The sequence below is a fragment of the Natator depressus genome, chromosome 5 (genome assembly GCF_965152275.1).
Source record: "Natator depressus isolate rNatDep1 chromosome 5, rNatDep2.hap1, whole genome shotgun sequence".
Taxonomy (NCBI): domain Eukaryota; kingdom Metazoa; phylum Chordata; order Testudines; family Cheloniidae; genus Natator; species Natator depressus.
The window spans coordinates 51,439,260-51,451,698 of NC_134238.1; the positions used below are offsets into that span (position 1 = coordinate 51,439,260).

The 12,439-nt window shown below is 42.9% G+C and overlaps 2 protein-coding genes across 2 annotated transcripts; both read right to left on the reverse strand.

The window, feature by feature from the left end:
- Nucleotides 1-4,628: 4,628 nt before the first annotated feature.
- LOC141988157 (small ribosomal subunit protein uS12) lies at nt 4,629-7,368 on the reverse strand. The gene is made up of 4 exons (XM_074953990.1): nt 7,212-7,368; nt 6,662-6,821; nt 5,287-5,407; nt 4,629-4,811 (listed from the first exon to the last, which is right to left on the reverse strand). The coding sequence occupies exons 1-4, from the start codon at nt 7,213-7,215 to the stop codon at nt 4,665-4,667; spliced, it is 432 nt and encodes a 143-aa protein (XP_074810091.1). The 5' UTR covers nt 7,216-7,368; the 3' UTR covers nt 4,629-4,664.
- A 1,650-nt stretch (nt 7,369-9,018) lies between these two features.
- Nucleotides 9,019-12,053, reverse strand: LOC141988158 (small ribosomal subunit protein uS12). The gene is made up of 4 exons (XM_074953991.1): nt 11,912-12,053; nt 11,364-11,523; nt 9,531-9,651; nt 9,019-9,212 (listed from the first exon to the last, which is right to left on the reverse strand). Exons 1-4 carry the CDS (start codon nt 11,913-11,915, stop codon nt 9,066-9,068), a joined length of 432 nt encoding a protein of 143 aa, XP_074810092.1. The 5' UTR covers nt 11,916-12,053; the 3' UTR covers nt 9,019-9,065.
- Nucleotides 12,054-12,439: the final 386 nt, after the last annotated feature.

Below are 12,439 nucleotides of genomic sequence, written 5' to 3' on the forward strand. Positions count from 1 at the left end.
CATGACAACAAAGTCCTTTCCAATCTCTCAGCAACTAAAGAGAATGTGATAAACAAATCGGCATGCCTGGATAACTTGTATCCAGAAGTCCTAAAAGAGTTGGCTGAGATAATCTCTGGCCTGATTGTTATTTTTTAATAAATATTGGCAATCTAGAAGACTTGAAGAATGTTAATGTCAAGCCAATAGTCTAAAACAGCCAGTAAGATGACACAGGTAATTATAGGCTGGTTAGCCTGACAACAGTTCTGGACAAAATAATGGAAAAAGCTGATATAGATTCAACCAATAAAGAATTAAAAAGCTAGAAATATGAATGGTGCCAGTCAATATGGGTTCTACAGAAAATAGGTTTTGTCTCATAGTTTCTTAAAGACAGAAAGGATCATCATGATCATAGGTTGACCTCCTGCACATCACAGGCTACAGAATCTCACCCATCCACTCCTGTAATAGACCCTAACCTCTGGCTGAGTTACTGAAGTCCTCAAATATTGATCTAGAGACTTCAAGTTACAGAGAGTCCACCGTTTACTCTAATGCAAAGCACCAAGTGGCCTGTGTTCCATGCTGCAGAGGAAGGTGAAAAATCCCGGGGACTCTGCCACTATGACCAAGGGGAAATTCTTTTCCAACCCCAGATATGGCGATCAGTTAGACCTTGAGCACGTGGGCAACTCACAAGCCAGACACCTGGGAAAGGGTTTTATTAACTCACCATCCCCTCCATAAAATTATCAATCTCAGTCTTAAGTTTTTTTGCCTCCACTACTCCCCTTAGAAGGCTGTTTCAGAACTTCACACCTCTGATCGTTAGAAACCTTTGTCTAATTTCAAGTCTAAACTTGCTGATGGCCATTTAACATCCATTTGTTCTTGTGCGAACATTGGCACTTAACTTAAATAACTCCTCTCCTTTCCTGGTGTTTATCCCTCTGATGTATTTAGAGAACAACCATATCTCCCCTCAGCCTTTGTTGTTAAGCTAAACAAGCCTCACTCTTTATGTCTCCTCTCATAAGAGAGGTTCCTCTGATCATCCTACTAGCCCTTCTCTGCACCTGTTCCAGTTTGAATTCATCATTCTTAAAGAGAATTGCACATAGTATTCCAGATGAGGGCTCACCAGTGCCTTGTACAATGGTACTGACACTTCCCAGTCTACTTGAACGACCTCACTTGATGCACCCTAGGATTGTATTAGATTCTTGCACAGCCACATCACATTGGTGGCTTGTCATCATCCTGTGATCAACCACTACATCCAGGCCTTTCTCCTCCTCTAGCATTTCCCATTGATAAGTCCCCAGCTTATAGCAAAGATTATTATTAGTCCGTTAAGTGCATGACCTGCACTGTTGACTATTAAATTTCCTCCCATTTCTATTACTCCAATTTTCAGGGTCATCCACATTTTCTTGTATGATATTCCAGTCTGCCTCTGTATATGTGTCATCCACAAATTTTATTAACACATGCCCATTTTTTGTGGCAAGGTCACTAATGAAAACGTTACATAAGATTGGGCCCAAGACTGATCCTTGAGGAACTCCACTCGTAACCTCCCTCCAGCCTGATAGTTCACCTTTCAGGTGACCCCTTGTAGTCTCCCCTTTAATCAGATCCTTACCCACCTTTTATTCTCGTATTAATTGCCATTTTCTCCTGCTAACTTATAACTTCCCATGTGGAACTGTATCAAATGCTTTATTGAAATCCATGTTGATTAGATCTACTGCATTTCCTTTGTCTAAAAAAAATCAAGTTATCTTCTCAAAGAAAGAGATCAGGTTGGTCTGGCATGATCTACCTTTAGTAAAAGCATGTTGTATTTTATCCCAATTACTGTTTACCTCTGTGTTTTTAGTTATTCTCCCTCAAAATTTGTTTTAGGGCCTTGCATACAATTGAGGTCAAGCTAAGGGGTCTGTAGTTTTCCAGATCACTTCTCCCCTCCCCATTTTAAATATAAGTACTATATTTGTAATTCTCCAGTCATATGCTATGCCCCTTGAGTTTATGGATTCATTAAAAATCCTTGCTAATGGATTGCAATGTCATGTGCCTGTTCCTTTAATACTCTCCATCCAAGAATATCTCCCCTCCCTCCTTCTCCTCCCTGTTTTGGTCCCATTAAGGTGTTTAAGTTTGGCTTCCACTTCACATTGTAATTTTACTTCCATATCCTTGTTAGCCACCCTGCTACTGCCCTAAAGCTCATTATCTTTATTAAAAACTGAGGCAAAGTATTCCTTTAGGCGTGGGGCCAAGCCTAGATTATCTTTAATCTCCACCCCATCCTCAGTGCTTAGCAGTCCCACTTCTTTCCTTGTTTTCTTTATTTATATGGCTACATAACATTTTAATATTGGTTTTAATTTCCTTCGCAAGGTCCAACTCTGGTTGGATTGTGGCAGTTCTTCTTCCCTATACTTTCTGACCTCCGAGAGGTAGATTTCCTTGCTGATCCATCCCTTGCAGACTTTCTGCTTTCTTTTAATCACCTGCTTGAGATGCTTGTTCATCCAGTTTCACCTGCCACCTTTCCTTATGATTTTTCTCCTTGCTTAGGATCCAGGCTCCAGCTACTTGAAGTCAAAGCTGATTAAACTAATTCCAAGCCTCCTCCACATTCAGTGCCTTGAGTTCTTCAGTCCAGTCCACTTTCCTGACTCCCTCTTTATTTGTTTGCCTTTCAAAATCAAGGTCCCTAGTTACAGACCTATTTTTATTTATTCTTTCATTTAGTTTAAACTGAATTAACTTGTGATCATTTGAACCCTTATCCTCTACAACCAGTTACTCTATTTTTTTCACCAAATAGTCTCTGAACCAACAAGAGGTGATGCCATTTTAGATTTAGCATTGGTAAGTAGCAATCATATCCAGGAAAATCTGGGCCCTACCTTTATCAGGTAGCATTTGTCCTCCAATCTATATCTGGGAAATTAAAGCCTTCCACAATTTGTCAAGCATATGTGATTTCATTTTTTGATTTGATTACAGGTTTGATTGATAAAGATAATGGCATGTAACTTTTGTAAGGTGTTTGACTTAGTACCACAAGACATTTTGATTAAAAAAATTATACAGTTAAATAAAACACATTATATAGGTTAAGAACTGGCTGATAGATCTCAGAAAGTAGTTGTCAATGATACTGTGGCAAAAAGGACTAATGAGATCCGTTCAACAGGAGTAGGGTGGTGATTTTACCTATGTATACACAACTGAGACAAATACTAGAATGTCTAGTTCTGGTGTCCATATTTTAAAAATACTGAAAAACTGGAGATGGTGCAGAAAGAATGCCACAAGTGATTCAAGGGCTGAAGAAAATACATAACACAGTGAGAGACTTAAAGAGCTCAACCTGTTCACTTATCAGAAAGATAGAGAGATTACAAAAAAAGAAAAAAACATGAGGTATTAAAGAGTTCTTCAAACTAGCAAAAAAGGGTATAAAAAAGAAGCGTAAAGCTAGAGAGATTTTAAATCAGAAATAAGGCACAATTTTTTTTTAAAAAGTGATGGTGATAAACCACTGAAACAAACTACAAAGGGATGTGGTAGACTCCCCTTCCTTTGGTATTTTCAAACACTGGATGCCTTTTTGAAAGATATGCTTTAGTCAGAGTATTGGGCTCAATATACGAGCAGTTGAGTGAAATTTGTTGGCCTGTCTGATATGTAGAAAACTAGATGATCTAATGGTCCCTCTGGCCTTAAAATCTCCAAGTTATGGGCCTCAGTTTTTGCATACTTAGACATCGTGTATTTGGTTGTCAGGGGAAGTTCTGCCAAGCACCCCCAAATTTACCTCAGCAAGCACTTACTCAGCTGATTTACTAGTTAGAAGGAAATCTTACATTTCAATAAACTATTCTTAGCTGCACTTTAACTGGGTCTGGTTGAATATTTATCAGAACTGTTTAATGGATGTTTTGTTCTTCCCTGACAAAAACATTTCTTGGGAATTGAGAGTTTTTGGGCTAATTTTCCAAGGAAAGCAAAAACATTGCTTCTGAAGTACTGCTATAGTGCCTTTTGTTTCCTGTTCTATGGGACAGGCTCCCCATTGGACTTCACAATGCACCTCCTCCCCACATCAAAGGGGAAAACTGTGATGCATCATGGGAGAAATAGTCCAACCAGGGAATGGGAACACGAAGCACCCATACTATAGACTCCGTGAGGCATCATTTTAGAATTGAAAAAGTCTGGATTTAGTTTTGCCAAAACCTTGAAATTTTCCACAAGAAAAAAGAGCTAGTTTTCCAACCAGCTCCACTTTTAATTTAAACTCAAAGAGATCCAATACTATTTGTATGCTAAAAATCTGGTTTTAGAGTATCTTTACAAATATCTTGTAAGCCTCCAGCTAAGTAAAACAGATATAACAAATGCTACAGTAGTGCACAGAAGTACTGATGGAATTAAGAAACTTGAACACCTTTATCCTGATCACTTGTAAGGCATTTCTTATTACAAGAAAAAGTAGTGGCAAACAAGGCACTACAGATGTTGGAACACAGTTACACACATGTTATTTACAAACAATTCATTTAGAAAATCAACACTAGTCTCATAAAAAAATTTAAAATATATAAGAGGTTTCGTTAGATGAAAATTTTTATTGACATCCTTAACAGAGTAACAAAAGTTTATGATCTTGGTCTCTCCTTCTTGCCTTTGTACAAGGCTAAGAGGGAAACATTGGCTACTTTGACAACCTTGAAGCGAACTCCAGGAATATCACCAACAGCATGACCTTTCCGACCAAAGCCAGCAACCAGAACTTCATCGTTTTCCTAGAATTAGAACAGGAAACACTGCAGTTGCACAGCAATCAACATCAGATTTATGCACGTGTCTGAAACACAATGTATCTTTTGGCTACTCTGAGAAATCAGAGCATCCCAAATTTGACCCAAGAGCTTTAAGCATATCACAACCCCTCCCAGGAAAGGCCAGCCGAAACAAAAAGAAGTGTTGTGGTCAGATATAAAAAGACTTGGAACTTTAGTCCCTTCAACGTTTTGGTAGGAACAAATATTAACTAGGACACTCCTTTGCCTTGTAACAGCACAGCTGAGGCATGATGTGGCAGATGGAAGGTGAAAGAGCACTTCTAATGTCTGTCTTCTGCCCATCATCTTGTTTAAGTGCAGCAAGCATGGCCCTTGCTTGTGCCATCCCCCAGTTCAGCCAAATACACTTGGGAGAAGTTTTTGCTTTTAACATACAACTAGTTTTCTGTAGTTCGTTTTCTGATAAATTATTCACCTCAATGAAATTCAAGCAACCATCATTAGGAACAAAGGCTGTTATTTTCTTGCCATTCTTGATCAGCTGGACTCGGACACATTTCCTGATGGCTGAATTGGGCTGTTTAGCCTCTACACCACTGAAATGGAAATACATGAAAAAGCATCACTGACATTCTGCTTGACTATTTTAGCAGATCTATTAGAACATCAAGAACTGCTACATTAAACATGCTGGATCACTTTGTACACCTCCATTCTATGGAGAATGTAAATAGTATCTGTTTTTCATGAAATACTATAAAACCCAACATTTAATGGACAATTACTGAAACACAGCTTGTCTAGTACCTTGGTACAAGAAAGAATAATACCCCAAATGGTCCCTTCGCTTCCTAAATATTTGAGCCAATACTTTGGGGTTGGGGGTGGAGAGGGAAAAGTTCCATGGGGACCAATGCTAACTTAATGAAACTGCAAATTAGAAACAGTACAATGGCACCCTGGAGGCTTCAGCAACCACTAGGATAGTCTAGCCTCCTAAATAAGATGCTTAAAAATGCTGACAGGAACCCAGGCATAAGGTCTTTATGTTCTGATTTTTACTTGGGAAGAGAGAACGGGACTTTAGAGGCGGGTGGTAACTGCAGACAAACACAGATTGAAACAAAAAATCAAGTCCAGATATTAGTGGCTGAATAAAATATGGTAAACATTTAAATTTAAACCAGAATTGTAGACATCAAATGGCATGATGGCAAACATCTCTCAGTCCTGATAACAAACAAGAAATAGCTCCAGTGCTGTCAATTTAATGCATAATAGCCATTTGTCCAAAAAACACCATGTAAATCTGTAGATTGATGGGCTTTATTCAGAAAATGCCCAGCACTAAATTAGTACAAACATCACATAGTGAATTTTTCCACTGGACCCGATTTTCAAAAATTCAGAATTTCTATAGCTCCAACAGTTTTCAATGAGATCTGAGAGGACTCCGCACTTCTGAAAGCCACGCCCACTCCCTTTTTCAGCAGTACATCTCTTTAACCTTCAAATTTAAGAAGCCTTCCACTCTGAAGATAAATAGTTTTATTTTGAAAGTCAAATCAAGCACAAAAACCTCTGAACACCAACAGAACCCAACTAAAAATGTATGTAACAATCGTACATACTGCAGAAAGCAATATAGCCCTCCAGATTCAAGTGCTGATGCAGAAACAATGCCTGTTAACCACATATAACGTGTGATAAACGACTCATAGAGCTGGGCACAGTTACAATGAAGTTAAACAGCATTTACTTTAGCACTCAGTGGAGTTGCCGCAAACTACTCACAGTAGCTGGAGTGTATTTCTCCACCTAACCTCCACAAGCACTTCAGTTGTACTTACACTTTTTCCAGAACAATTCCCTTCGCATGGGAAGCTCCTCCAAAGGGGTTGGCTTTCAGGGCAGTACCCAAGTGGGCCTTCTTGTATTGCTTGTCGTGCCATTTCTGATCCCGTCGGTGGCTGCGCAGCTTTCTAGCGGTGCGAAGCCCACGGCACTTACCTAAGCAACCAAATTTTGCGGGAGACAGAAAAACAATCCATCAATGCCGCACGCTACAAACACGAGGCAACAGCGCCCAGCTAAACCTGATGCAGAATCTAAACGACCGGGTCAGCCTGGGACCCGGAGGCAGATTGTTCAAGCCTCAGGAACGCCCGGAGCTGCCACCCGCCTAACGCCCCTGAGCACCCCCGATGCCCGCCCCCCCACAGCGCTGCGATCCCGGGGGGGGGGGGCGGACGGGGAGAGGGGACCGCCGGGCTCGGACCGCCGCGCGTTAAGGGGGATTCGTTTCCTTTAGCAGTTCGGAAAACCGAGCCACCCCCTGAGCGCGGCGGCGGCGACTCCATTCTCGGAAGCCCGACCTCACTCCCGGCCCCGGGCGCTCACCCATCACGCTGCTGCTGGCCCAAGCCGCAAAGAAAGAGACCCAGCATGCACCGCGCCTCCTACACGCCGCTGCGAGGACCCCGCGCGAGGTGGCGTGGCTGTGCCTGATCGGAAACAGAGAGGAAAAGTAAGCGACACACCCGGAAATGGTAGCAGTTGTAAAGAAAACTACGATTCCCAGAATGCATCACGCTTCCAGGCGTCAAGCCTGTCCCACTCTTCCCCTCCCTGGGACATGCAGTGGCCCTTGGCTGCGTGCCCTGCCTGCCCCAGCCTCCCCACCCCCTCGGCGGCTGCCCCCATCTGGGCGGGGCACCCCGGCGCTGCTGGGCAGGCACGATATGGGCAAGGGACTTGCTCCATTTCTGCAGGCAAATGTGTGTCCTCGAAGCCTGCCTCCCAGGGCCTGGTGCCTGCCCCAGGCACAGTTCTGCACCCATTGGCATCAGTGTGCATGGTTTGGTCTCACATTGCAGCATTGCCAACCCTGAGATTCTCCTGAGTTCAGGAGCTGAGTGTACCAGAAAAACACCAATATCATGAGACTTACGATAACATCACAAAAGTTACGATACTGAGCCCATGACGGACGGTTAAAGAAAACCCCCCTAAGCCAACTCGGTCTGTTATAGCTGAGGGAATTAATTTTGCCCTGCATATTTTATTCATTCAGCTTCTCCTCTCTTTGCTTCTTTAAATTGGTCAATTGAGTTCATATTTGTTCTGCAACTATATACATTCTAGGCCGTGTTCAGATCAAGGTGAGTTGCAGTGAGCCTGGCCCTTGTTGCCTGCGGCCAGCACCTTCCTGTTGCTGTAATGCGGGTGAAAGGCCCCCTCGAGCCCCATGCTCATAGCAGACAACAAAGCTGCAGATGCCCTCAATGGGCTGTTACAGTTGGAGACTGAGGCATTCAGGGTTGCAGCAACCACAAACCCTCTACATCCTGCCTCAGGACCCCACTTTAGTCTGTAGCTTTACCTTAGAGGACAATGGGCATCCTCACCCTGCGCGTACAGTGATCACAATGCTACAAACATCCATGCTGTTAGACTAGGTGGATGGAGAAAGGACGCTGGTGCAGCTGTTACACCCCAGATACCGCCAAGGAAGTTCAAGCAGAAATAATTAAATCATATCATCTTAAAGAAGCTAGCGACCCTATAAAGATATCCTGATCTGTTATTCGTTTGCCATCTCTAGATCCTTCGGCTTCTTTTTTGTGAGTGTAAAGTTCATGGGGAGGGAAAGCAGGTGAATGTATTAATTTAACAAAATTTGTGGAAGTGTCTCCACTTAAATCTGGCTCCTGCCACTGTAAGTGCCTCTCTCTTCTGATTTAGGAACAGCAAGTGGAGTAGTCATGGTAGATGTAATTCGATCAACATAGTGTCAGTGGAAATACTACACTGCTTATGTTGACTGTTACTGGCTTTCAAGAGCTTTCCCACAATGCCCCATACTGATAATACAACTGATGCAAGTGCACCACCTGTGCACACACTAGCAATTTTATAACTGTGGTGGCTGTATACAGACGTAAGTTAGGTCAACATAATTTTGTAGTGTAGACATGGCTTTAGAAAAGATACTAGATCTAACATCCACTTTTCTGCAGTTATACAGGGGAATTTTTAATTTAGTTTAGAGTAAATAAAACCAATTTCATTTAAAAAATAGTTTCATGTTTTCAGGTACTAGCACAATATTTTAAGTGTTTCAAAAAGCAACAGTACACTCAAAAAATGTTCATCAGAACATGTGCCCCAATATTTCATTGCACGGAGGACTTGAAAAACCACACCATTTATCAAACTGAAGTTTATTAGTAGCCTAGATGGCTCGACAGGAATTTATGATCGTGGTCTCTCTTTCTTGCCTTTGTACAAGGCTAAGAGAGAAACATTGGCTACTTTGACAACCTTGAAGCGGACACCAGGAATGTCACCAACAGCATGACCCTTCCGACCAAAGCCAGCAACCAGAACTTCATCATTTTCCTACAGTGAAAGAAAGGAAGATTAATTGACTGAAAATTGTTTGTTACTAAGTACAAACGAGAACCCAAATATAAAGTTTAAGAATATTCAGAAAAGCAAATTGCACTGGTTGAACAAACCCTTTACATGTAAATGTACTGTAACTGCTCATGTTTTGATTAAGATGCTTGAAATTTAAAAATATTACTACTAAGCAGACAGTAATAATTTCCTTCAGATGACCAAGTGCCACTGGACAGATAGGGCCAATAACGTAACTTTGAGCTGTATTACATGGAGCCAATTCACAACAAAGAGTTTTAGGGATTCATTGTTCACCTCAATGAAGTTCAAGCAACCGTCATTAGGAACAAAGGCTGTTATTTTCTTGCCGTTCTTGATCAGCTGGACTCGGACACATTTCCTGATGGCTGAATTGGGCTGCTTAGCCTCTACCCCACTGAAATGAAAAAAAGTAATTGCTGTAACTGAAAGTAGCCATCTGCTGGCATCAACTGTATAATGTACATAGTAATCACTAAACTAAAAAATAACTCTCTCAACGTCCTTGCAGCATTTGAAATTGGAGCAGAATGGTACAAAAGAAGCAGTTTCTTTAATAAATGCAACAGAGCTGTAATAAAGAGTCAGCTCTTCAAATTAATACCCGCAGCTCTTTAGAGTGTATGAGCTCTTCTCCTCAGGATCAGCTTCAGAATCCTTCCACCTCTTTCCCTCTATGTCCATACTATACACCCAACTCTAATTCAGTTTCCACATTCAGGAATAATCATAAAGGAAACTGCCACTTATAATTTTTAAAGGGTTTTGTTTGGTAAAATAATTTAACATTTTTTTAACCAAAATTGTTAATTTCTGTTTTAATACATCTCATGAAACCAAACGTCCCTCGTCAAAATAAAAAAACAAAAAAAAAAACCACTGCACCATTAACTGACAGCATGGCCGAAGAGTCTAAGAAGCTGCATTAAGCCTCCCAATTCTTGGACAATCCAGAGGAGAGCAACAAAAATGACAAAAGATTTAGAAAACTTGACCTATGAGGAAAAGTGAAAAAACTGGGAATCTTTAGTATTGAGAAAAGAGATGCAGGAGGAGCCTGGTAACAATCTTTATATCTGAAGAGTGATCAATTGCTCTCCATGTCCACTGAAAGTGAGACTAGAAATAGTGGGCTTAATCTACAACGAGAGAGATTTAGGTTAGCAATTAGGAAAAAACTAACCATAAGGATAATTAAGCACAGGAATAGAATTCTAAGACGGGTTGTAGCATCTGCATCACTGGAATTGTTAAGAACGGATTAGACAAACACCAGTCAGGGATGGTGTTGGTATACTTGGTCTTGCCTCAGCACAGGGGACTGGACTAGATGATCTCTCCAGTTCCCTTCCCCGCCTTATATGTCTATGTTCCTATTAAAATAGCAGTCACAACCAAAATATACAACTTTTGAATGGACTCAAACTGATGTTACTAACAGCTCCTTTGAAATTCACTCATCACTAAAGATTTCCGTTAATAGCATTTTTTTCTCCTACTAGCCTAAGAAGTTCATATTTTCTTTCTAGAGAGCAGCTGCTCATGTTGGAGAAATGACACCCCCTTTTTGAAGGGTCAGATACAAAGCATAGTTACTCCCCAGACCAAGCGGATATACTGATTCATATTCTTGGGGAGAAGGAAGTTAGGAAAAAAAGATAGCAACAACTGCAGGCATAGTTCATATTTGTTAAGCACAAGGGAGAACTATGTTAAAACACAGGATTCACAAACAATCCTCTAAATCCCAAATATGGCTATCTAAGAACCACTGGTCTTTCAGGTGTTATGTACAATAATGTTGCGATAGTATGGCGTGTAAAGTAGACAGACATTTGGTGACCCGGACCTAACTGTTAAGTTCAACTATAAAAATGAAGAGAAAGCCTGAAACTGCCTTTTTTAAAATCATTCAGGGCAAGCGATGGTGAACAAATTAGGATTACTTTTTTGCAATCAGTAGAGGTGCAACTAAAATTAACAAAGTCTGCAAATATATTATGATCATATGTTACTAGGTGGAGCAAAACAACCCTACCAGACGCTAGGCACAATAAACAGTACAAGTTCGCAGCTTGTCTCATCAGTATACACTTGGATTTCACATACACTTTTTCCAGAACAATTCCCTTCGCATGGGAAGCTCCTCCAAAGGGGTTGGCTTTCAGGGCAGTACCCAAGTGGGCCTTCTTGTATTGCTTGTCGTGCCATTTCTGATCCCGTCGGTGGCTGCGCAGCTTTCTAGCGGTGCGAAGCCCACGGCACTTACCTAAGCAACCAAATTTTGCGGGAGACAGAAAAACAATCCATCAATGCCGCACGCTACAAACACGAGGCAACAGCGCCCAGCTAAACCTGATGCAGAATCTAAACGACCGGGTCAGCCTGGGACCCGGAGGCAGATTGTTCAAGCCTCAGGAACGCCCGGAGCTGCCACCCGCCTAACGCCCCTGAGCACCCCCGATGCCCGCCCCCCCACAGCGCTGCGATCCCGGGGGGGGGGCGGACGGGGAGAGGGGACCGCCGGGCTCGGACCGCCGCGCGTTAAGGGGGATTCGTTTCCTTTAGCAGTTCGGAAAACCGAGCCACCCCCTAAGCGCGGCGGCGGCGGCTCCGTTCTCGGAGGCCCGACCTCACTCCCGGCCCGGGGCGCTCACCCATCACGCTGCTGCTGGCCCAAGCCGCAAAGAAAGAGACCCGGCATGCACCGCGCCTCCTACACGCCGCTGCGAGGACCCCGCGCGAGGCGGCCTGGCCGCGCCTGATGGGAAACGCCGCTCCGGCGCGGAGACAGTCGCAAAATCAATGACGGCGCCGCCGGCAGCGAGAAGGGGCACACCCAGAAGTGGGAGCCCTTGTCAGGGAAACTGCAACTCCCAGAATGCATCGCGAAGCCGCCACGTGCTGTTTTCGGCCTTCCCCTGTGGCATCCCCTTGGCTGAGTGCCCTGCTCCCCATGCTACGGCTGCCCCGGCCTCTCTTCCCTTCCTCCTGGCGGAGCCGCAGTCTCCCCCCACCGAGGGGGCTGCCCCCAGCTGAGACCCGCCCTGGTGCTGGAGTTGCCAATTTTGTTTGGACCTATTCCTGGAGGTTTCGTCACATGACATCATCTTTAATTAATGATGAATCTTTAATTCCTGGAGACTCCAGTCCAATGCTGGAGGTTTGGCAACCCTACCTGGTGC

What these genes read in the sequence shown, in the direction of transcription:
- LOC141988157 (XM_074953990.1), bottom strand. An exon ending in GGAATTGTTCTGGAAAAAGT is followed by an intron (nt 5,408 to 6,661) that starts GTAAGTACAACT and finishes TTTCCATTTCAG; the next exon opens with TGGTGTAGAGGCTAAACAGC. An exon ending in GTTGCTTGAATTTCATTGAG is followed by an intron (nt 4,812 to 5,286) that starts GTGAATAATTTA and finishes TTCTAATTCTAG; the next exon opens with GAAAACGATGAAGTTCTGGT.
- LOC141988158 (XM_074953991.1), bottom strand. An exon ending in GGAATTGTTCTGGAAAAAGT is followed by an intron (nt 9,652 to 11,363) that starts GTATGTGAAATC and finishes TTTTCATTTCAG; the next exon opens with TGGGGTAGAGGCTAAGCAGC. An exon ending in GTTGCTTGAACTTCATTGAG is followed by an intron (nt 9,213 to 9,530) that starts GTGAACAATGAA and finishes CTTTCACTGTAG; the next exon opens with GAAAATGATGAAGTTCTGGT.